Genomic DNA, 21,483 nt, shown 5'->3' on the forward strand with positions numbered 1-21,483 from the left:
GCTGGAACCTTAGCACAGATGCATATTCTTCTTGTTCACATGGTTCCCAGCTTTCAAGGGAATAATCCAATCAACAATGACAAAAGGAACTCCAATCATTTTGTTCTTCCAAAATTATTGAATTCTACCCCTTCAGTGAGCATTCACGTTCACATTTCAACAATTATTCATCTATCATATAATTAGATAGCTAACAATTGTGCGTGTCTGTGATTCCATAATCGTTCCTGTTACAATTTTCGAATAAAAATCAAACCAGTAGGCTATCCTAACAAGTCAGATCAAGATTCGCACCGTTTAAGCTAAAACTAAAGGAATAGCAAATTAATAAATCAATGATCAACCTTTGACAACACAAAATACTACCTTATTAGCAAAGGATATCACTAAATTCAGCAGCTAAGAATTTTGTGCATGCACATACATAGAACATAGAACAACTAACTAACTAACAAATTGGATCAAGATTCACACAATGGTTTAGCTAAACCCTAAACAATTAGCATAGAACACAGTAACGACTAGCTAATTACCCAAAAAAGAACACATATTTTAGAGGTCAAACAAAATTAATAATGATTCTATTTTGAGGTCAAACAAAACTAACAATGATCAACATTGATCTCAAACACTGTATACAAAAAAAAAAAAAACCAACAATTCCACATAATATTAACCTTAAAGCACATAATTAAGCTTAAATTAGAAGCATATCTATATATGGGTAATTAAATATTTATAGCTTCATTTACCATAATCACACAGAAGATTGTGAAACCTTGGAAACCACCAACTTACCATCCTGATTCAGAGCCCACCGCCACCAATATGTCTCATTTCACCACTTACTGGCATCCCACCAACCCCCTGGTAAGAAGGAGGTGCCTGCATTACACCTCCCTGCGCAGTGTAGTAGACCTGCCTCCCAACTGTGCTATCATAAGCCACCGGTGCGTAACCGGTATCCGTTACCCCCACTCCCGCCCCACTTGGCCTCACTACCCCCATGGGTCCCGTCGCTGCAGATATTTGAGGTGGCTGTTGTTGCTGTTGAGGGACCATATTGTACACCGGTTGCTCCCTGTAAACATCAGGTCCTCCCATCCTCTGCATGTAATATGGTTGACCTGTTTGGCTGGTGACTGGTCGCATTACTTGAGTGTGATAAACTGTGCCTTGAGCTGGACCCGGAAACACGTAAAACTGTTGTTGTTCCAGTGGAGCCGGCGTGGTTGTCACAGTCACCGCCGAGGGCTGGTAACCCCCGGTGGCGATCTGTTTCTCAGGCCAATATCCAGTAGGAGCAGTCAACGTTGGCGCGACAGTTACCGGCGAAGTCACCGGAGGAACTTTATCAGGCAATTTTTGAACGTAATACTCACCGGGGTAACCGGCCACCAAATTATCATCACTGTTTTTTCTATACATAGTTTGCTGCTCCTGTTCTCTAATCTGTATCCTCTGCAACTGGGTCTGAAGGTTAACTGGATCCGACCCTATAACCCGATCATCGTGACCCACCCCGACATGCACTTCTGGTAAATCAGGCACTTTGACCTGCGGCGGAGGAGTAGGAACACCCTTATCTAACCCAAACAAGAAATCAACATTATTCGGCGGCGGTTTGTTGGTATCAGGAACATGACAAGGAGCGGAATTCAAGGCCTCAACGAAACGGTCCCGTTCCGATTTGGATCCTTCGGAGCCGAAACTCGCCGGAGAAGGATTGACCGGGAACAAGAAGAGGCGCATACGTGCAGGTTTAGCGGAAGCTCGATAAAGACGATCATACTCATGCATCATGTGTTCAAGATCATCATCATTAGTAACAGAAATCAAAGCATCAAGATCTTCACCTGAAAGCTGATACTTAAAAGAAATATCAGTATCTCCGCAAACGGCAGCAAGCTTACTGATCATGACGGAGAACTTAATATTCCGATCAACGGCAAGAATTTTGGTCTCCCCACCAATGTAAGAAAGCTGGTTATCATGAGGGCGAGGATGGATCTTGCCGCCATAGCTGCACATAAACTTAGCTTTATAATCCTGAGGCTGCTGCTGCTGGGATTGGTCCTCCCATGGCGTGGGATTCTCGAACTCAATTTCGCGGGATCGAGGAGAGGAGTGGCCGGAATCTGGGTATGAATTATAAGAATAGTTCTCCATGTTTGTGGGTTTTGCAAAGGGAGTGGAAATGGAAAGAGAGCAGAGAGGGTTTTGAGAGGCGGGTGGTGGAGGGTGGAAGGGTAATTAAAAGTCCATGAGCAAGAGCAAGAGCAAGAGTGGGAAGCGAAATAGAGGGGTGAAGATGAGGAGATTTTTTGTAGGATTTTTTTGGTTTTTGAAAGAGGAGGTTGGATGGAATTTTGGTGCTGCTAATGGATGGGACAGGTGGTGGCGAACGAAGAGAGGGTGAGGAAGAGAGGGTGAGGAAGAGTGGTGGAGGATAGTTGGATTTGAGGAGGCTGGTGGGGCCCTGCCAGCACTCAAATTGAGATAACATTTTAATATTTGTTTTCAATTATTGTTAAATTGACGTTTAAAATTGTAATTTTTATTTATTTGAGGTAAATTATTATTTTATTTTTATATTTTAAAAATATATTATTTAATTTATTATTTTATTTTTATTAAATTATTAAATTTATTTATTATTTTTTTATTAATAAATACCGTCACATTATTATTAATTTTTTTTATTTTAATAAATTTATTTAATTTAATTTTATATTTTAAAAATATATTAATTAATCTATAAAATTTGATAATGTTAACTATTTAATTATGTAATTAATTTTATATTTAAAATATTTTAATTTTTTTTTATTTCTCTTTTATCTTTTTTCATTCTTTTCGCTTGTTTCTTTTGTTTTTGTTCGTAATTTTTTTTATTTTTTTTATTTTTATTTATTGATAAAAATAGTATAGATTATTCAAATAAAAAAATTAATTAATTTCTTTAAATTCTTAAATAATTAAAAATTATTATTTTTTATTAAAAAATTATAAAAAATAATATCTAATGAAGTGAAAATTAAAAAAATATATAAATTTAAATTTAATCTCTATATAGTAAAATTTTTATTTTTATTTAATAATATATTTTAAAAAATATTATATTTTTCAAAATATATATATTAATTAATTAGTTTAATTAAAATTACAAAATTAAACAATAATAATTTTTAAAATATAAAAATTAACTAATTAATTTTTTTAAATAATAATTTAAACTGCATAATAATAAAAAATTTAATAAATAGACTAAATAGTTTAATGAAAATATTTTAATATTAAAATTATTATTTTAATATTTTATTATTTAAAAATTATAAAATAATATTTTATTATTAAATATAATATTTATTAAATGTAAATTTATTTAATCTTAATTAAAAAGTACATAAATTTATTTAATCAAAAACTTAATTTTATATTTATTTAGGTCTTAATTGAAAATACAAATACTTATTTTATTATTTTCTCACAATAATACAATATTTGTTTAATATTGAGATCGGAAAATAAAATTATTTTTTTAAATAAAAATATTATTTTAAATATTAAAAAAATAATTTCCTTTAATAATACCCAAGAGGCCATGGTGGCCCTAGGAAATGAGTTTCGAGGAAAAAACAAATTGCCGTGAAGAGTGGGCACTGGGCAGTTGGAACCATTGACAATGAGGTTGTGGAATGCTTAATCAGTCTACCATGGGGCCATGCATACTTAATTTGTTGACTAACATAAAATCTTGCTCATCATATCAATTTATTTTACATAATATAAATTTTTATTATTACATATTTTACCAATTTTAAATAATATATATTAACAATCAAATAAATATGTAATCTTATAAGAATATTTTTAAGAAAAAAATTAATATTAAAAATTTTCTTCATCAATTTAAAATTACCATATATACCAAATTATCATATATATTATTTTTTTTTCTCTATAATTCTCCATTTAAAAAAATAGAAAATTTTCATTGAAAACTTTAAATCTTTTATTATTTTTGTTTAATATTTGATAGACTAATTAATTTATTTCCTTAAATGAATTAAAGGTGTATATTTTTATATTTAATAATATATAAACTTTTATTTTTGAAATGCCACTATGAAAATCAAATAAAAGAAATACAATAATTATATATTTTATATTTGTACACACTATTTTTGAAAAAAGAGCTCAAAAAATAAATAAAAAAATAATAATTTTGCATAAAATGCCTGCACTATTGAATGGAAATTAATGGGTGGGAGAAATGAGAAGCATATTTGATTGGAAACTCATAGTAAGTGGAATCTTGGTGTGTGCAAATGATGAGTTGGTGAGTGTGTGTGTGTGTGATGTGCAATTATAAGCAAACAAATTGGATTAAATCACAAGCAATAGGAAGCCTAAGACAAGCTTTTTCAAAGCATGTCAAAATTAAGATTGGAAGAACATGATTGATAAGCCTCCTTGCCAATTAATCACACCAAAAATTATAATAGCAATTAATTAAAAATTGATTTATCATGTTCTCCACCTCTATATTTTTAGAAAATATCAATGTCACATCATCAATTTTATCGGGTTACAATAAAATTTACAGATTATCCATTAAAAATGATGATTAATAAAACTTAAATTCTCAATTTAATAAGAATGCTAATTGAGTCTTATTTAGCTAAAAAATAATTTTTTGCTGAGATGTATCTTTATTGAAATAATGTCAATTTCTGTTGAGATGTATCTTTACTAAAATAATGGTAATTTTTTTTTTAGAATTATTAAAATTTGATTTTGTTTAAGTAGATGCATTAAATTCCCAAACCTTATCTACTCATAGGAAAGTCAAAGAATGCTAATGAAACTTATGAAAGCAATATGGACCTAGATGAGCTAAACATCTAGATAAGATAACCCATTTGCTTAATTATTAATATAAATACAATAATTGATATATAATTTATTTATAAAAAATAATTACATTTATTATTATTTTCAAAGTTTTAAAAATATCAATTTTGAATTTAAAAATTGATAAAATTATAAATATGATTATGGTCTTCAACACTCCACTCTATTATAATATATTGAGTTCTACATAAGTTCTTATATTAGATGAAGTTTTAAAATGCAATAAAAACAAGCTATTGAGTGTTGGGATAGATTAATGAAAAATGGCACTTCACAAAAATCCTTCTGAAATTTAATGTATTTTATATTCTGATATTTGTGTTCCTAAATGTGAATTTTTAATTAATATTTATATTGGTGGAAAATGCTTAAAAAATATTTTTGAGAAATTAATTAGTTAAATTATAGAACATTAAGGTAGTTTTTTTTAAAAAAATAAAATTTATATTCACATTCCAAATTTTTAAATAAAAAAATTAATTTCTTAAAATTTAATTAGGATTTGAAAAACTATTTTCATTTATAATAAAAATGTTATTTTTCAATTATATTAAAAAAATAATGACTTTTTGTAACTAAAATTATAGTTAATTTTCTATAAATAAAATTAAATAATTATTTAAAAATATTTATTGGAAAGAATAAAAAATAATCATATAATTATAAAATAAATGAATAATATATATTAAAATTTTAAAAATAAATATATTTTTAATTATAATGATTTATTTTTCTAATTGTGAAAATTTATAAAGGAAAAATATTTTACAATTTTGTATTATGAAATTATTTTTTATTACACACTGAAGAATATACTTTTTTTATATTTTCCTTTAATTTTTATAAAAAAACATATTTTTTTAAATGGAAATGAAAAACAAAGAAGTTGAATATTAAAATTTTGAAATTAAAACTAAGTAAAATTCTAATCATTAAAATATGGCAATTTTTTAATAAAAATATTCCAAAATTTTTATACTAAGTTGAATAAATTTCCCTAAAAGCAAATTACCTTCGATTCAAGGGATGGATTTTAAAATAATATTTATTATTTTAATTTTAATTTTAATTAAAATTAAAATTTTTTATTTATATTATTTAATAATATAATATTTATATTAATTTTTAAAAATTTAAAAATAATTCACCGTTATTTTAAAAAATTATATAACAATTAATTAAATAATTAATATCTAATAATTATCCATGAATGAGACAAATAGCTTTTACTTAAAAGCAGCAAAGTTGGGCCAAAAATAATGGAGGTGGGCCCAACAAAAAAGGAATTGGAGGCCGGAAGACGTAACTTCTGTCCCATATAAATTTGCCGGGAGTTGAATGCATCAGCAAGAGAGTAATGTAATTAAACGGCAATAATTAAAAACATCCAACGGCTATCAACTACCACATCGTCTCTCTCTCTCTCTTAGTCTTCAACGCCTTCTATCTATACATTTTGACAACCTTTTTCACTCTTCTTACTAAATCTGCAAGACCCTTTCTCCCTCTCTCTTTCTAAAGTTATTTTTTTTTTCTTTCAGAAACTGACTTCCGCCAATCTTGAGGTTTGTGAATCTTTCCATTCGTTTTGATTATTTGTTCTTTCATCTCTTTTGATTCTTGATTTTATCGACTTAGCATGGACCCTTTTTTTTCTTGATAAAAAGTTATTTTTTTGTGGTTTTTGTTACAGAATGGGAAAGAAGCTTGTAATGGTTCCTGCTAAGGATTTGGATTTGTCCGCTGTCGAGTATAAGCCTGAGGTTATCCAAGGTTGCTATCCAATCAAACCCACATTTTCTTAAATCTATATATGTGCTTGAATTTTTGTATGTGTTGTGTATACTTGAATGATTATGCATATAGATGCAGAGAAGACGTTTAATTGATTTTTGTTTGTTTAAATTATAGCTCCACATTTGACCGGATTGGGATTTAAGTTGTTTGTAAACTTACTTGAGGCTCCAGTTATAGGTTCTCTTATCATATCTTACTTAAAGAAGCAGAACAAGATGGATGAGGTTGGATTTCTATGTGGATTTTTTTTTTCAAAATTTCCTTTCAATTCTACTATTTCATTGTTTATTGGGTTGGTGTGCTGTGACAAAGATGATTTTGACTAAGAGGGCTTTCAATTATTGTTACTATCAGATGTTGCGAAACACTGAGATACCAGAAGCACCCATGTTTAAACCTGAATTCCCTCCTCAAGGTTTGTTCTTATTCTTTTCTTTCTTAATTATTTCTGTTGATAAGTGCACACACAAATGGTTGCACTTATGCTTCCACGCATTCCATGTTAGTTTGAAACATTAAGCCACACACGGAATCAGTGAATTTGAAGAAAGGCCGGCCTGTTGATGAATACAAAGTCAACAGAAAAATGTGTTGGGCCTATGTGGATCTCATTTTAGGGATATTTGGAATTGCATTATTGTAGAAATTCTACGAATTATAGGCTTGCTGCAATGTATTTGCTCCCCTTATGTGAAAAAGCACGTGTTTGTTTCTCTGTTTTCTTGTCGAAGATAAAAGACACATTTTTTTTTATTAACGTTAGTTATCAACTTGTTACTTCAGTGAGTATCCCTTCTCCTCTTGGTTTTCTTGATTTTGAACCGTAAATTGTGTCATCATTTCCTTTTTCCTTAAGAGGCACTGGCATATTTTCAAGTTACTTTTGATTGCCAGTTTGTGTTTTGCAAAAACAAACCTTTGTATGGATCCTGGATAAATGGAGAGAAGGAAAAGGAAAATGATGTATAAACTCTTAGAAAAGCTGGCCATTCTCAAACATTATCAAGTCATTTTCTTCCTTTTCTGCTATAAATTTTCAAGACTAGTTGGGTCTTGTGTGAACGTTTCTGCTTTATGAAGACAAGATGGAGAATTTGATAATGTCAATAGGAAAAAATGAAACTTTTATTTTGAAATGCTTGGACAATTGGAAAAAAAAAAAAAATCATGCTTTATTCATTGTGGTTCTTTCCATGAAGCTGACAAAGTGATTATAATATGAGTTCAGAACCAGAACCTGGTATGGTTCTTGTGGATGAAGATGGAAAACCAGAAGATCGGGTTGAATCAGCACTGAAGTGTCTTCCTCATTATGATCCTGCTAGCTGCTGGAATGGGGACTCAGCTCCATCATTCAGATATTGGAAGATACGTGATTACGCACATGCTTATCGATCTAAGATTGTAACTCCATCTATGGTAAGTCATTCCTAGCGTCTAGACTAAAGTCTCAGTTTTGTTTTTGTATTAAATTAGAGAGGAAGGATCTTTTTATCTTGTAGGTTGCAGAGCACATAATCTCAGTTATAGAGGAGTTTCAAAAGAAGAACCCCATGGCACCATTGTTGATTTCTTTTGATGAGGAGGAAGTCAGGAAGCAAGCTGCAGCTTCCACACGGAGGCTTGAGGAAGGTACTGCTGAATTACATTTGATGATGTATTGTAATTTATGGATAATTGCCTGTGGTAAATTTTACTCTTTTCTAAGTTCTTATTTAATTTAATTATAAATGGTCACAAAATGTGATCATAAAATTCCAAGAAAAAGTTCTTCCAAGATCCAAGACTGTCTTTTGAAATTTACTGCTGCAATTGGTGCAGGAAATCCAATATCCATATTGGATGGAATTTTCATAGCAATCAAGGATGACATAGATTGCTATCCCCATCTGTCTAAAGGTGCATTTTCTTCTCTTTCTTCCTCTTGTTAATATTTCTTAAGAATAGTAATAGTATAAAACTAACATCTTAAAAAACTACTATATCACAATGACAGGTGCAACAACATGGATGCATGAGGTTCGTTCTGTTAACAGGGATGCAGTTTGTGTTTCTAGATTGCGCAGCTGTGGTGTGATATTTGTAGGGAAGGCAAATATGCATGAATTAGGCATGGGCACAACTGGAAACAATCCAAATTATGGGTCAGTTAGTTGTGTGGGATTTTAGTGATTTCTAATATATATATATATATATATATATATATATACACACACACACACACACACACACACACACCTTTATCGCATGATTGGCATGATAATTTTAGTTTTAGTTCTTAACAGTTACATTTAAGTGCAGAACGACAAGAAACCCCCATGCATTCGAAAGGTACACAGGTGGATCTTCCTCGGGCCCAGCAGCAATTGTAGCTTCTGGAATATGCTCAGCTGCCTTGGGAACAGATGGCGGAGGTTGTATAATGTGATATATCAGGTCTGACTAATAGTTAATGCATGTGGCATACTAATATTTTATTTTAATTTAATGCTGGAAAGGGCAGGTTCAGTCCGCATACCCTCTTCCCTTTGTGGTATAGTGGGCTTGAAAACAACATATGGACGGACAGATATAGGAGGGTAAGAATTTAATCACCTGTCAATTATCGCATATTACCACAAGCCTGAAACTTAGTATTTTTATGATTTGTTTATTCAAAGAAAAGAAAATAATGATCTTGTATGGCATGATATTTGAAGTTATAATTTTTCAGTAGTAGAGATTTCTTATAGTGCTTTTTTTGTTTTGACACAGTTCAATATGCGATTCTGGTACTGTGGAAATTATTGGACCAATGGCATCTTCAATGGAGGATGTCATACTAGTGTGAGTATGTGAAGCTTGTGATGGCAGCTATGTGATCTCTATAAGAAGTCAGACAATACATATTTGCATTATACTGGAACAAGCTGCAGGTTTAGATTCTATTGGTACCAGTGTCACTTTCAAGGCAATACAAAGTGTGCTTCCTTTGGCAGTATAGCTTCAGAGTATCTGTTAAAATGTTTCCTGTGCTGGCCATTTTTACCCCTGGAACACCCCCCAAACCCCCCCCCTTCCACAAATAAAACAAAAATCAGTCCTCAATCCTCCCTCCTAAACAAAAGATAAGGAGAAAGAGAAAAACGAGATGGTTGCATTTTGGTGTCATTTATAGTTTACTGGTCATCATACTTCCCAGGGTCCACTTTTATTTGATGTTTGAACATGTAAACTGTGTTCCTTGATGAAATGAACAGTTGAGTTGAGTTTTGGTAATTACTTGTTGGAAAATGTTGGTCACCTTGCATACTATTGATTCCTCAGGTATGCTGCAATGTTGGGCTCCTCTCCAGCAGATAGAATCTGTTTGAACCCGGTAACTTCATAAAATACAACAGCTATCCAAAGCAATTGTAAATTTATTTAAAATTTGTTTCTGTCCCTAATCTTTTTAAAGCTCTAGTCATTTGGCTCTACCAATAATTTCAAGTCTTAAATAGAGCTGGGATTTTATTTTGAAGTGAATAATACAAATTTACTATTGCTGGTAATGGAAACTTGTTTTTCCTAATATCTAGTTGCAATTGTAGTCATACTTGTATCTTGTTCTGTGTTGACATACTTTGTACATGCTAAGGAGGTTAAATTTTAAGTTCTGACTACTTGCTAGGCTTCATTTTTCTTTCAAGATATGATCCTTACAATGTTCTACATGTTTTTTTGCAGTCTCCCCCATGTTTGCCTAATTTGTCATCCTATGGAAATACAGATATTTTGGGATCATTGCGACTGGGAAAATATACAGCGGTGATCACACTTCTCTTTTTTCTGAATGTGAATCAAATTCTCTATTTTTAGCAGTCAAATTATATTTGTTAACAAATGATAAATACCTTTCAGTGGTTCAATGATGTGCACTCAACTGACATCTCCGATAAGTGTGAGGATATTCTTAACCTTCTATCTAAAACACATGGCTGTGAGGTAAGTCCATCACTACCATAGTGTGCTTCATTATTGCTTTAAAATACATTTTATACTTAATTAAGTAATGGCTTCAACTTTATATAAACATCTCTCACTATACTAAGAATGAAACTTTCACTGGATATGATTCAAGATGGTAGAGATTGTGGTGCCTGAGCTTGACGAGATGCGCATTGCTCATCTTGTTTCAATTGGATCCGAAACGCAGTGCTCATTAAACCATGATATTGAGGATGGGTATGTTTCTTTGACTTTTCTGGGGAATATATCAATTGATAAACTATAATGTCTAACACAAGCTGAATATTCTTGCTGTGAATAACTGATAACTTGAAGATGATTGTTATCATTGCTTCGTAGATGAAATAAATTTTGGATTGATAATGTCTCGAATTCTTTCATTTCCTTTCTCAGGAAAGGCAAGAGATTGACATATGATACCCGTACCAGTTTTGCACTATTTCGATCATTCAGTGCAGCAGACTATGTTGCTGCACAGTGTTTCAGGTGAGACTAGATAAAAAAAAATGTAAATTTATAATTTTCTTTTGCAACTGAATGTTAAAGCATTTTCTGTGCATATGGTTGAAGTTTCCATTTTTATAGCTTAAGTTTCTGAAGGCCTTATGTTATGTTATATAAGAGGAATGAGATTTCTGGGCATGTTATTATTTCAAATTTTGAAAATATATATATATATATATATATAAAGTTTCTGAAGGCCTTATGTTATGTTATATAAGAGGAATGAGATTTCTGGGCATGTTATTATTTCAACTTTTGAAAAAAAAAAAAATATATATATATATATATATATATATATATATATATATATATATATATTTGCTTGATTATTTTGATATGCTTGGTATACCCTCTCATTCCCTCTTCAAATCTTAATAATTTCATTTCCTAGTTATCTTTGGTGATACTATAGAATCAAATCTTTTCTAAATGAACAGTGTCAATGTGATAAAACATAATTGGTGTTTGAATGATGCCTGTCTCAATAGACACACTAATACTATTTTAGATGACGTTGTCATAATGATGATTATCAGAAACAAGAGGGATCATTGTGTGACTGAAAACAATTATGCAGTCACTTTGAATTCATATGCTAGTTTGGATGACAATTATGTTATGATGATTATCAGAAAAAGCAAATCTCTAAGTTTAAGCTGTTTGGTGAGGATCATAAAGGTTTTTATCTTTAGTATGCTTGAAAGCATAGATCCAAACTCCAGACCACTTGATCAAGGTGACTTGCATGTCAGATTATAGAATTGCTTAATGATATTTGTTAAGCTATTAGGTGAGTGCTCATGAATAGGGTTCACTTTGTAACAAATGATGACAATGACTTTTTCAAATCATATCACAGGACCAGTAGCCTGATAGCTTTCAAATTCTAAAGCTTATTCAAGATGCAAGTACATTGTAGTGGTATCCATATTCCTGGAAGGACTTAAATATTAAATTGGAAATTCAGGAAGGCTCATCTGCTTCAGTGTTGAATTTACTTTTATACTGTGGTGTCTGCCTTTTATTTTCTCAAACTGTCCACATATAGAATTCACTTGTAAATGAGGATTCAAAACATTCATTCCTCAATTAATCGTTGTGTTTATATGTTTGTAGTTTTCTACTTCCCTCCCTTTGTGAATGAAGCTAAGATAACGAATTATTGGTAAGACAGATTTAATGGGGGATTTGAGGAACTCTTATCCATATTTCTCAGATGATCTCTCTCTAGAAAATAATAACAGAAAGTTATTCTCTGTTTCCATGTTCCAGAGTCTGCAAAGAATGATGGTGGGCTTTGTCATTTTCGCCAAATCCCTAGTTTGAAAATTCAAAAATAGTCATTTGGTTCATGTTTTATGCCTAGTTTTATTAAATGAATAAAATGGTTTTATATTTGGTTCCAAACAGGTAATACATATGCATACATGGGAATGTTAGTTCTAGGATACTTAATGGAGATTATGATGTTCCTCCAAGGATGTAGTTTACTTTTCAAGGTATCATATCCTTGATTTTTAAAATAATGCAGTTTCAGGATCCTGTCAGTAGTTACCTAGAATTAAGGGTTTCTACTGACTACAGAGAGTTTAGAAGAATATAGACAGAAAGGAGGAAGAAGAGAGAGAGAGAGAGAGAGAGAGAGAGAGAGAGAGAGAGATAGGTACGAGAATTAGAATAAGAGAGAGAAGAAATTTAGAGAGAAAGAAGTCTGAGATTTTATTGATTTCAGAATGAATCTCAATTACATGAATGACAGCTATTTATTGTATTACTTGATAACTGTAATTGAGTAATCTCAACAGCTATAACAACTTCTCAACAACTAACAGTTTTTTCCCTCCAAAACTGCTACTCTTCTTTTCTATTTCTAAACTTTCTCCTCCTATACGTGACAATTTCCCTCCCTTTAGAACCTTTTTGACCCCAAGAAGGTTTGAATGATGGAAACTAAGCTTGCAAAAATGACTGGTCCTCCCAAGTTGCATCTTCTTCACTGAAATGCAGCCATTTAACTAAGCCCTGCAAAATTGGAATCCCATTTCTTTCAATAGTTCTAATATGCAACAGCTTCTCTGGAAGCACTTCCCAAGTATGATCTTCTTGTAAAGCTGGAAGGTCCAAGATTGGAGTGATATTGTCCCCTACCTTCCTTTTCAACAAGGAAACATGAAAAACTGGATGAATAGTAGAGGAAGGAGGTAATTGCAGTTTAAAAGCCATTGCACCCACTTTAGCGACTATCTGAAATGGCCCATAATACCTTGCTGATAACTTGAGTGACCTTCTAACTGCAATAGAAACTTGTCTGTAGGGCTGCAACCTCAAACATACCCAATCTCCAACCTGGAACTCTTTTTCTGCTCTTTTCTTATCTGCTTGCTGTTTCATTCTATGCTGGGCCTTAGTTAAATTCTCTCGTATAATTTCTGTCATATACTGTCTCTCCTGAAGTAAATTAGTAACAGCCTGGACAGGAGTGGAATCAGAAAAGGGAAAATGAATTTCAGGAGGGTGATAGCCATATAAAGCTTCAAAGGGACTCATCATGAGGCTGCTATGGTGAGTACTATTATACCACCACTCAGCTAATGGTAACCATTTGTTCCAAGCAGCAGGCAAATGATGTGTCATACACCTCAAATAACATTCTAAACACTGATTTAACCTCTCAGTCTGCCCATCAGATTGAGGATGATAGGCAGTAGTGTAATGCAATGAAGTCCCAGACAACTTGAATAACTCATTCCAAAAGAGGCTTGTGAAAACTTTGTCCCTATCGGATACAATGGAAAGAGGCAGTCCATGAAGCTTGTAAATGTGACTGAGAAACACTTTAGCAATAGAAGCAGCAGTGTATGGATGAGAGACAGCTAAGAAATGCCCATACTTAGTCATTCTACACACAATTACCAAAATAACATCCTTGCCTTCAGACCTAGGCAATTGCTTAATAAAATCCATTGAAAAATGGTGCCAGGCTTGTGTGGGAACTGGTAGTGGCTGCAATAAACCACCAGGTAGGCTATGGTCACTTTTACACCTGGCACACACATCACACTTCTTAACCCATTGGATCACATCCTGCATAAGACTTGGCAAAAAAAAAAAGTCTTTTCAACCTCAAATAAGTAGGGTGAATACCAGAATGTCCTCCCATAGTAGAGTCATGATAGATGGCCAGCAATTTCTGTCTAAGTGAAGTAGCAGGGCCCACAAACCGCCTGCCTTTAAAGTACAATATCCATTTTTTGCATTCATAACAAGGATGAGAGCTATTATCAATAACTAATTGAGCCAATAATTGCCCAATTTGAGTGTCCCTTTCATAACTGGCTATCAATTCATTAGTCCAAGCAGGCTGGATGACTGTAATGACAGTACAAGTAGATTCTTGCTCTACTTCCCTCAATGGTATCCTAGAAAGAGCATCAGCCACTTTATTCTCCACCCCTTTTCTATACAAGATCTTGTAATCCAAACCTAATAATTTGGAAATGCCTTTTTGCTGCAAGTTAGTATGTAGCCTCTGTTCCAAGAGGAATTTTATAGACTCATGATCTGTTTTGATATAAAATTGCCCTTGCCCCAAATAGTGTCTCCACTTAGTAACAGCAAATGTAATAGCCAATAATTTCTTCTCATAGACAGATAAACCCTTATTTCTTGGTCCAAATGCCTTTGAAATGAAAGTAATTGGATGTCCCTGCTGTTGCAGCACTGCCCCCATACCAAAACTGCTAGCATCTGTTTCGACAATGAATGGCTTTGTAAAATCAGGAAGTGCAAGGACTAGAGCTTGAGACATTGCAATTTTAAGGTGATCAAAAGCACCTTGAGATGTTGAATTCCATTGAAATGAATCTTTTTTTAACAATTCAGTCAGTGGTTTGCTAATAGAGCCATAGTGATGGATGAATTTCCTATAATAACCAGTGAGGCCAAGAAAACTTCTCAATTCTTTAACATTCTGTGGCACAGGCTAAGTCACCATAGCTTTGATTTTATTAGGATCAGTAGCCACTCCATTTCCAGATATGACATGCCCCAAATACTCAACTTGTCTTTGAGCAAAAGCACACTTAGACATCTTAGCATACAACCTTTACTGCCTTAGGACTTGAAATACTGCCTCCAAATGCTTGACATGAGTAGAAATGTCTGGGCTATAGACAAGTATATCATCAAAGAAAACCAAAACAAATTTCCTTAGAAAATGATGAAAAATATGATTCATGAGAGCTTGGAAGGTTGCTGGTGCATTTGTAAGACCAAATGGCATAGCCTTGAACTCAAAATGGCCATGATGTGTCCTAAAGGCAGTCTTGGGAATATCAGCAGGCTCCATTCTGATTTGATGGTAACCAGCTCTCAAATCTATTTTAGAAAACATAGCAGCCCCATGTAACTCATCAAGTAAGTCATCAATCATAGGTATTGAAAACTTATCCTTGATTGTGAGATCATTTAACTTCCTATAATCAACACAAAACCTCCAAGTACCATCCTTTTTCTTAACCAACAACACAGGTGAAGAATATGAACTAGTACTAGGCTGAATAACATCATTAGCCAACATTTCAGATACCAACTTCTCTATTTTTGCCTTTTGGAAATGTGGATGCCTATAAGGTCTCACACTAATAGGTTGTGTATTTGGCTGCAATGGTATGGAGTGATTATGGTTTCTAAAAGGAGGCAATGTCTTAGGCTCCTCAAACAAATCTTTATAGTCATCAAGTAATCCTTGAATTTCATTATAATCTGTAGAAGAATTACCTGAAATTGCAGCTGTCACATAAAAGAGCTCAGGTAACTCAGAATGCTCTGCTAGTTGTGGTTGCATTAGTGGCACTTCAATATAAAATTGAGGGCTTTGGAAATCCTTCCCCTTTCTCTGCCACATTTTATTAATGTCTTCACATTGCAACATCTTACAAGTAACAGCTTTATCATTGATCCCATACAATGTGATCTCCTTCCCATTCTTCTTGAAAGTGACTCTAGAGTTTACAAAGTCAAATAAAACTGGACTAATAGTCCTCATCCAATCTACTCCCAATATAATATCAAAACTCCCCAGCTCCAACAATTTGAGATCAAACACAAATCTATGCTTTCCCACCTTCCAAGGAAATTCAAAGTGCAATATGAAATTAATTTTCTGCCATTAGCTACAGAAATAGGTACTGCAGAAGTTTGGACTATAGGTAGCTTTAATTCCCTAGCCACTCTAGCATCAATAAAGTTATGGGTGCTACCACTGTCAATTAAAATCAGCAGCTCTCTATTCAAATACTGACCTTTCACCTTAATAGTTTCAGTCCCCAACTTCCCATCAATGGCATTAAGGGAAAGTGTCATCTCCTCCTCCATACTACCCAACACATCTTCCCATTGCTGAACTTCCATGTTGCCTTCCCTTTCAATCTCCTCATTTCCTTGCTCAATCCATTCCTTCCTACTTGAATCACTCCCACATAAAGCCATAACAGTCTTTTGCTTGCACACATGCCCTGGAAATATTTTTCTCCACATCTATAACAAGGTTTGGGCTGTTTTACATTTGTTTGGTCGTTAGGTTTTGTGGATATAGGTGTTTTAGAGGCTTGAGAATTGGCTGCATTGTTGGAAGTGACAGACTGAGATTGTTTTGGATTAGAGACTGTGAAATTAGGTTTAGCTTCATTGTTTGGGGGTTTTGTCAATTGAGGATAATTTTGATGTAATTGAGAGGTTCTAAAGGAAGGGTTATAAGTTGAAGTTTGAGATCTGAAATTACCAGCATAGGATCTTGAGGGATAAGTGAACTTCTTGTTGCTTTCTAGTAACTGTTCTTGAAATTTTGCAATCTCAAATGCATGAGAAAGGAATGCAGGCCTAACAATCCTTACCATAGGACGGATTTCATCCCTTAATCCTCCTATGAAAACTGACAGAAAATATCCCTCTTCAAGATAAGGCATAACCCTCTCCATCTTTATCCTCATCTCCTCAAATTTATCCTGATACTCCATTACATTCCCAATCTGCCTTGTCTTCATAAATTCCTCCACAACATCTTCCATTCCTTCTTCCCCAAATCTAGCACATAATGTCCTCTCAAATTCATCCCACAACATTTCACTTTTCCCTTTATATCTAGCACATAATGCCCTCTCAAATTCATCCCACAGCATTTCACTTTTCCCTTTACTCCAATTCTGAAACCAAGAATCTCCCTTGTCAATCAAGAAGAGACTAGCAATTCCCACACGTTGCTCCTTAGGAACCTTGTAAATCTCAAAATACTTTTCACACTTTCTAAGCCAAACCCTAGGCTCACTATCATCACAGGTCACCAACTCAATCTTGGGCAAAATTCTTGGATTATCATCAGTGTTTACTGCAAAGGATGTACTGAATTGATCCTTAGCAGTTTTCTTAGGAGGATTTGGCAGAATCCCCTTACTTCCCTGTCCTTCATGTTCACTATTCACCTCAACTTCCTTATTCCTTTCATTAAAGAAGCCACACATCATTTTTTTCATCTCATCCATTATTTTTTTTCCCATATCATCTAATTTCTGCTCCATTTTCTCCATTTTCAGATCCAGCTTCCTCTCGGCAATTTCTTGCCAATTGCGCACCTTTTCCTCCAGCTCTTCAATTCTAACAGTTTCTTGATTCACCACTTGACTTCTAGGCATCTCGTGACACCCCTGATACTGATCTGGATCAAAGCCCCCCCAGGAACCAGGCTCTGATACCAATTTGTCAGTAGTTACCTAGAATTACTGACTACAGAGAGTTTAGAAGAATATAGACAAAAAGGAGGAAGAAGAAAGAGAGAGAGAGAGATAGGGACGAGAATTAGAATAAGAGAGAGAAGAAATTTAGAGAGAAAGAAGTCTGAGATTTTATTGATTTCATAATGAATCTCAATTACATGAATGACAACTATTTATAGTATCACTTGATAACTGTCATTGACTAATTTCAACAGCTATAACAACTTCTCAACAAACTAACAGTTTTTTTCCCTCCAAAACAACTACTTTTCTTTTCTATTTCTAAACTTTCTCCTCCTATACGTGACAGATCCTTTGCTCAAATTAAAGTTCTGCAGTTGGTTACATTTCATTCTTTTTCATTCTATCCATTTTGTTTCAGGCGAAGATTAATGTACCATCACATGGAAATTTTTAAAAAGGTTGATGTCATAGTGACCCCAACAACTGGGTATGCAATCTTTACTGTTCAGATTTTACTGTGCTGCTGTCAATGAAATCACAATACTGAGACAACATTTATTGAATCACATAATTTGCTCTTGAGCTATTTTTCTTTTACAATATAGGGTGTGATTTATTCTTTAAAAATTGACACTAATCAAGGCATCTTGAAAGTGAATTATATTCTATGAATATGATATATATCTAGTATGTTATGTAATCACCATGACAGATTACTAGCTGCATAGGGAAAAATTTGCACATAGATTTATAATTTTCTTTATAAAAATGCTATTTTCATTAAGAAAAACATTCACTATTACTTAAAATTATCTGGCGTTGCTTATATATGCGATATTCTGTGTAAAGTTTGAACTAATATTATATTTCCCTCTCTCTCTCTCTCTTTCTCTCTCTTTGCATCTCTGAGTGACAGCATGACAGCACCCAAAATACCTCCTAGTGCGCTTAAGTATGGGGAGACTGATATGCAGGTTGCAGGTTTGAGTTCATCTCTCTTAAGCTTGTATAGTATTACAGTAGACTTTTGTAATCAGGTGGTGACAAATATAAAGCATGACCTCAAAAAAAAAGAAAAGGAAAAGATTGTTGCAAATTTCCAGGTCAATAGATGTGATTGGAATGTAGATGAAATCTATGTTGACTGTTATAAGTAATCTCAGATGCATGTGGTGCAACCTAGTTTGGTTTATTCTTGATTAAGTTATCTTCTCTGAGAAATCCAATCAGAAATTTTCAAACTGGAGCAATTCCAAATCACATCTTTATTTTTCCAGTTGCCAGGTTCAGGATTTGCATTACCATAATGAACTTGTCTGGAAATGATGCTTTGGCACATACATATTTTAATATCGATAGACTTGCATCACCAATTTGCATCATAGAACTCATTGTCAGCTTTAATGGTAGCAAGTGCTTAGTTCTTGCTCTTAAAATGTAGATGTTTCTTGTCAGCTTTAATGGTAGTACGTGCTTAGTTCTTGCTCTTAAAATGTAGACGTTTCTTACATTAGGATGATTAATTTGAGGTTGGATTCCTTTTAAGCCTCAATTATGCACATCTGAAACCATGCTATGGAATAAGATTCAAGGTATTTCATGTTGGTTCAAGCCTAATTGGACATAGTTTTTTCTCAGGGTTGATATCTCAAAATTTGCCTAAAACATGGGATCCTAGTACTCCAAATTCAATGTAAAAAATGGAAGATTTAACATCAAAGAAAATTAAAATCCTCCTGTCAAATAAGTTGTCGACCGATAATTCTTCTGTCATTTGCATTTGAAGCATATGAAAAAAAAAATGGTGGTGGTGCTGCTGCTATTAATGTTAGTCAATGGTAATTCAGCATGGTATCTTTCTGATCATATCTTTGTTGATTTCAGCCTATCTTATGCGCTTTGTTATTGCCGCGAATCTTCTTGGCCTTCCCGCAATATCTATTCCTGTGAGTCATACTTATCGCCCTTGGAAACATATAGTTTGAAATGTTCCACTTGATCTCAATTATTTGACATGGAAACTAAGATTTTTTTTTCCATTTTCCTGTTTTGGAGGAATTTTCTGTTATTTTAAGATATTATTGCAAATAAACAACTAAAAATGCAGTTGTTACTGAATTCTCTCTTCTTTCTCCCACTACTGTCCTTAATCATAATAAATGAAAATTCAAATTGGCCACGTTAAAGGTATGTTAGTCCTCTATCTTAATAAACAACTAATCTCAATTTTTTTTTTAATTTTAAAAAATAAAACAAGAATAATGAAAAGAAGAAATTTAAAGGCTAATTTCTTAACTGCTTTACTCAAGGAATATGCAAGTGGAATGATCTCTAGAAAGTAGCCATATGAAGAGCAACTATTTGCATAAGTCAGGATTTTTCCAAAGATCCATAATCTTGGTAGTCAATCATTTTAATTTGGCCACCCTAAATCAAAATTATTAGTCAAGTGGCACTGCCTTCATGTGGGGGTGTGAACTAATTCACATCAATATGTACACGTGTGTGCAGGCACTTTAAAAGTAATAGGTGATGCATCTATGCTTTTAGTGCCCTTCTGAGTTGCAATGCCTACTCTCAGGATGAATAACTGAAAATTTTGTTAAGCAGATGTTTCTAGCTTACTCATGTAGTGTTTGACTTTCAGGTCGGTTATGACAAACAAGGGCTTCCAATAGGTTTGCAAATAATTGGCCGTCCATGGGCAGAAGCAACAATTTTGCGTTTGGCTTCTGCAGTAGAGGTATGATTTCTCGTCACCTAGAAGAAAATTGCTATTTTCCCTGTGACTGGTGCTTCAGTTGTATAAAACAATCATTTTATGTTCTCAGGAACTATGTGGAATGTCTAAGAAGCAGCCTGAATCATTTTATGATGTTCTGAGGACAAAATGAATCATCATGTGCAATCTTTCTGGTTCAGTGTGGCCTCAGCTGAAATTCCTCTTGAGGAATCTGGCATGAGTACTGTCTCAAAAAAGACGATTACTCATCAAGGTTCATAAGTACTGTTTCAAAAAAGACGATTACTCATCAAGGTTCATAAACTGATGTTAACTATTGTCATCACTTGTTATGACAATAACTAGAAAAAATGTCTTTTAGTGCTTGTTATTCTAAGTAGAGGAGTTGCAAGGTTGATTCATTGATGTGGGATTAGAATGTGAAAACATACAAGAATAATCTTGATAATTGTTTGGAACATGATGCTCGGATTCATGGTAACAAAAATATTTGAAACTTACGCGAATGATGGCTTGTATCGTGACAGAAGCTGAAAATGGCATTTATGCCATGTTGGAAGAGTATACATTGCCTCAAGATGCATTTATGAATCAAAGATCATTGAGAAGAATCAATTTAAAGGCTAATGTAGTTATTTAGTCGAAGTTTCACAATCCTTGCTTTTGATCCAAATAGAGTACTGATTTGCCTGCATATCCCAGCAGTAAAGACCTGAAATTTTATTCAAAAGCTCTCAGGTTTGAATCTTGATGCGATTTGCGTAGGTAATGTCCCCGTTGTTTAGCTCATTAAATGAA

General features: G+C 33.3%; 2 protein-coding genes across 5 annotated transcripts; one reads left to right on the plus strand and one right to left on the minus strand.

Annotated features, from left to right (window-relative positions):
• Window positions 1-550: 550 nt before the first annotated feature.
• Window positions 551-2,377, minus strand: LOC110646887 (uncharacterized). The gene has a single exon (XM_021800478.2). The coding sequence runs from the start codon at window positions 2,167-2,169 to the stop codon at window positions 808-810; it is 1,362 nt and encodes a 453-aa protein (XP_021656170.2). The 5' UTR covers window positions 2,170-2,377; the 3' UTR covers window positions 551-807.
• A 3,893-nt stretch (window positions 2,378-6,270) lies between these two features.
• On the plus strand, window positions 6,271-21,191 carry LOC110646889 (fatty acid amide hydrolase). Of its 4 annotated transcripts, none has more exons than XR_002493251.2 (21): window positions 6,271-6,482; window positions 6,611-6,690; window positions 6,829-6,938; window positions 7,069-7,129; window positions 7,943-8,133; window positions 8,217-8,346; window positions 8,536-8,613; window positions 8,711-8,858; window positions 9,016-9,128; window positions 9,218-9,293; window positions 9,469-9,540; window positions 10,021-10,072; window positions 10,423-10,503; window positions 10,597-10,680; window positions 10,817-10,920; window positions 11,098-11,190; window positions 18,361-18,429; window positions 18,859-19,045; window positions 19,827-19,888; window positions 20,590-20,685; window positions 20,774-21,191. XR_002493251.2 is itself a non-coding variant. In XM_021800481.2 (21 exons), exons 2-21 carry the CDS (start codon window positions 6,612-6,614, stop codon window positions 20,834-20,836), a joined length of 1,827 nt encoding a protein of 608 aa, XP_021656173.2. In that variant the 5' UTR covers window positions 6,273-6,482; window position 6,611; the 3' UTR covers window positions 20,837-21,191. The 4 variants fall into 4 exon arrangements, 3 of the variants coding, with proteins under 3 accessions (XP_021656175.2, XP_021656173.2, XP_021656174.2); XM_021800481.2 differs by having other exon boundaries at window positions 6,273-6,482; window positions 18,859-18,923; XM_021800482.2 differs by lacking the exon at window positions 6,829-6,938 and having other exon boundaries at window positions 6,273-6,482; window positions 18,859-18,923.
• Window positions 21,192-21,483: the final 292 nt, after the last annotated feature.

The sequence above is a fragment of the Hevea brasiliensis genome, chromosome 14, assembly GCF_030052815.1.
Source record: "Hevea brasiliensis isolate MT/VB/25A 57/8 chromosome 14, ASM3005281v1, whole genome shotgun sequence".
Classification (NCBI taxonomy): domain Eukaryota; kingdom Viridiplantae; phylum Streptophyta; class Magnoliopsida; order Malpighiales; family Euphorbiaceae; genus Hevea; species Hevea brasiliensis.

Excerpts from the sequence above, each read along its gene's own strand:
- LOC110646887 (XM_021800478.2), bottom strand. The coding sequence starts at position 2,169 with ATGGAGAACTATTCTTATAATTCATACCCAGATTCCGGCCACTCCTCT.
- LOC110646889 (XM_021800481.2), top strand. The coding sequence starts at position 6,612 with ATGGGAAAGAAGCTTGTAATGGTTCCTGCTAAGGATTTGGATTTGTCC. Across the intron at positions 8,859-9,015 it reads GGAAACAATCCAAATTATGG|AACGACAAGAAACCCCCATG; the intron begins GTCAGTTAGTTG and ends ATTTAAGTGCAG. Across the intron at positions 9,294-9,468 it reads GGACGGACAGATATAGGAGG|TTCAATATGCGATTCTGGTA; the intron begins GTAAGAATTTAA and ends GTTTTGACACAG.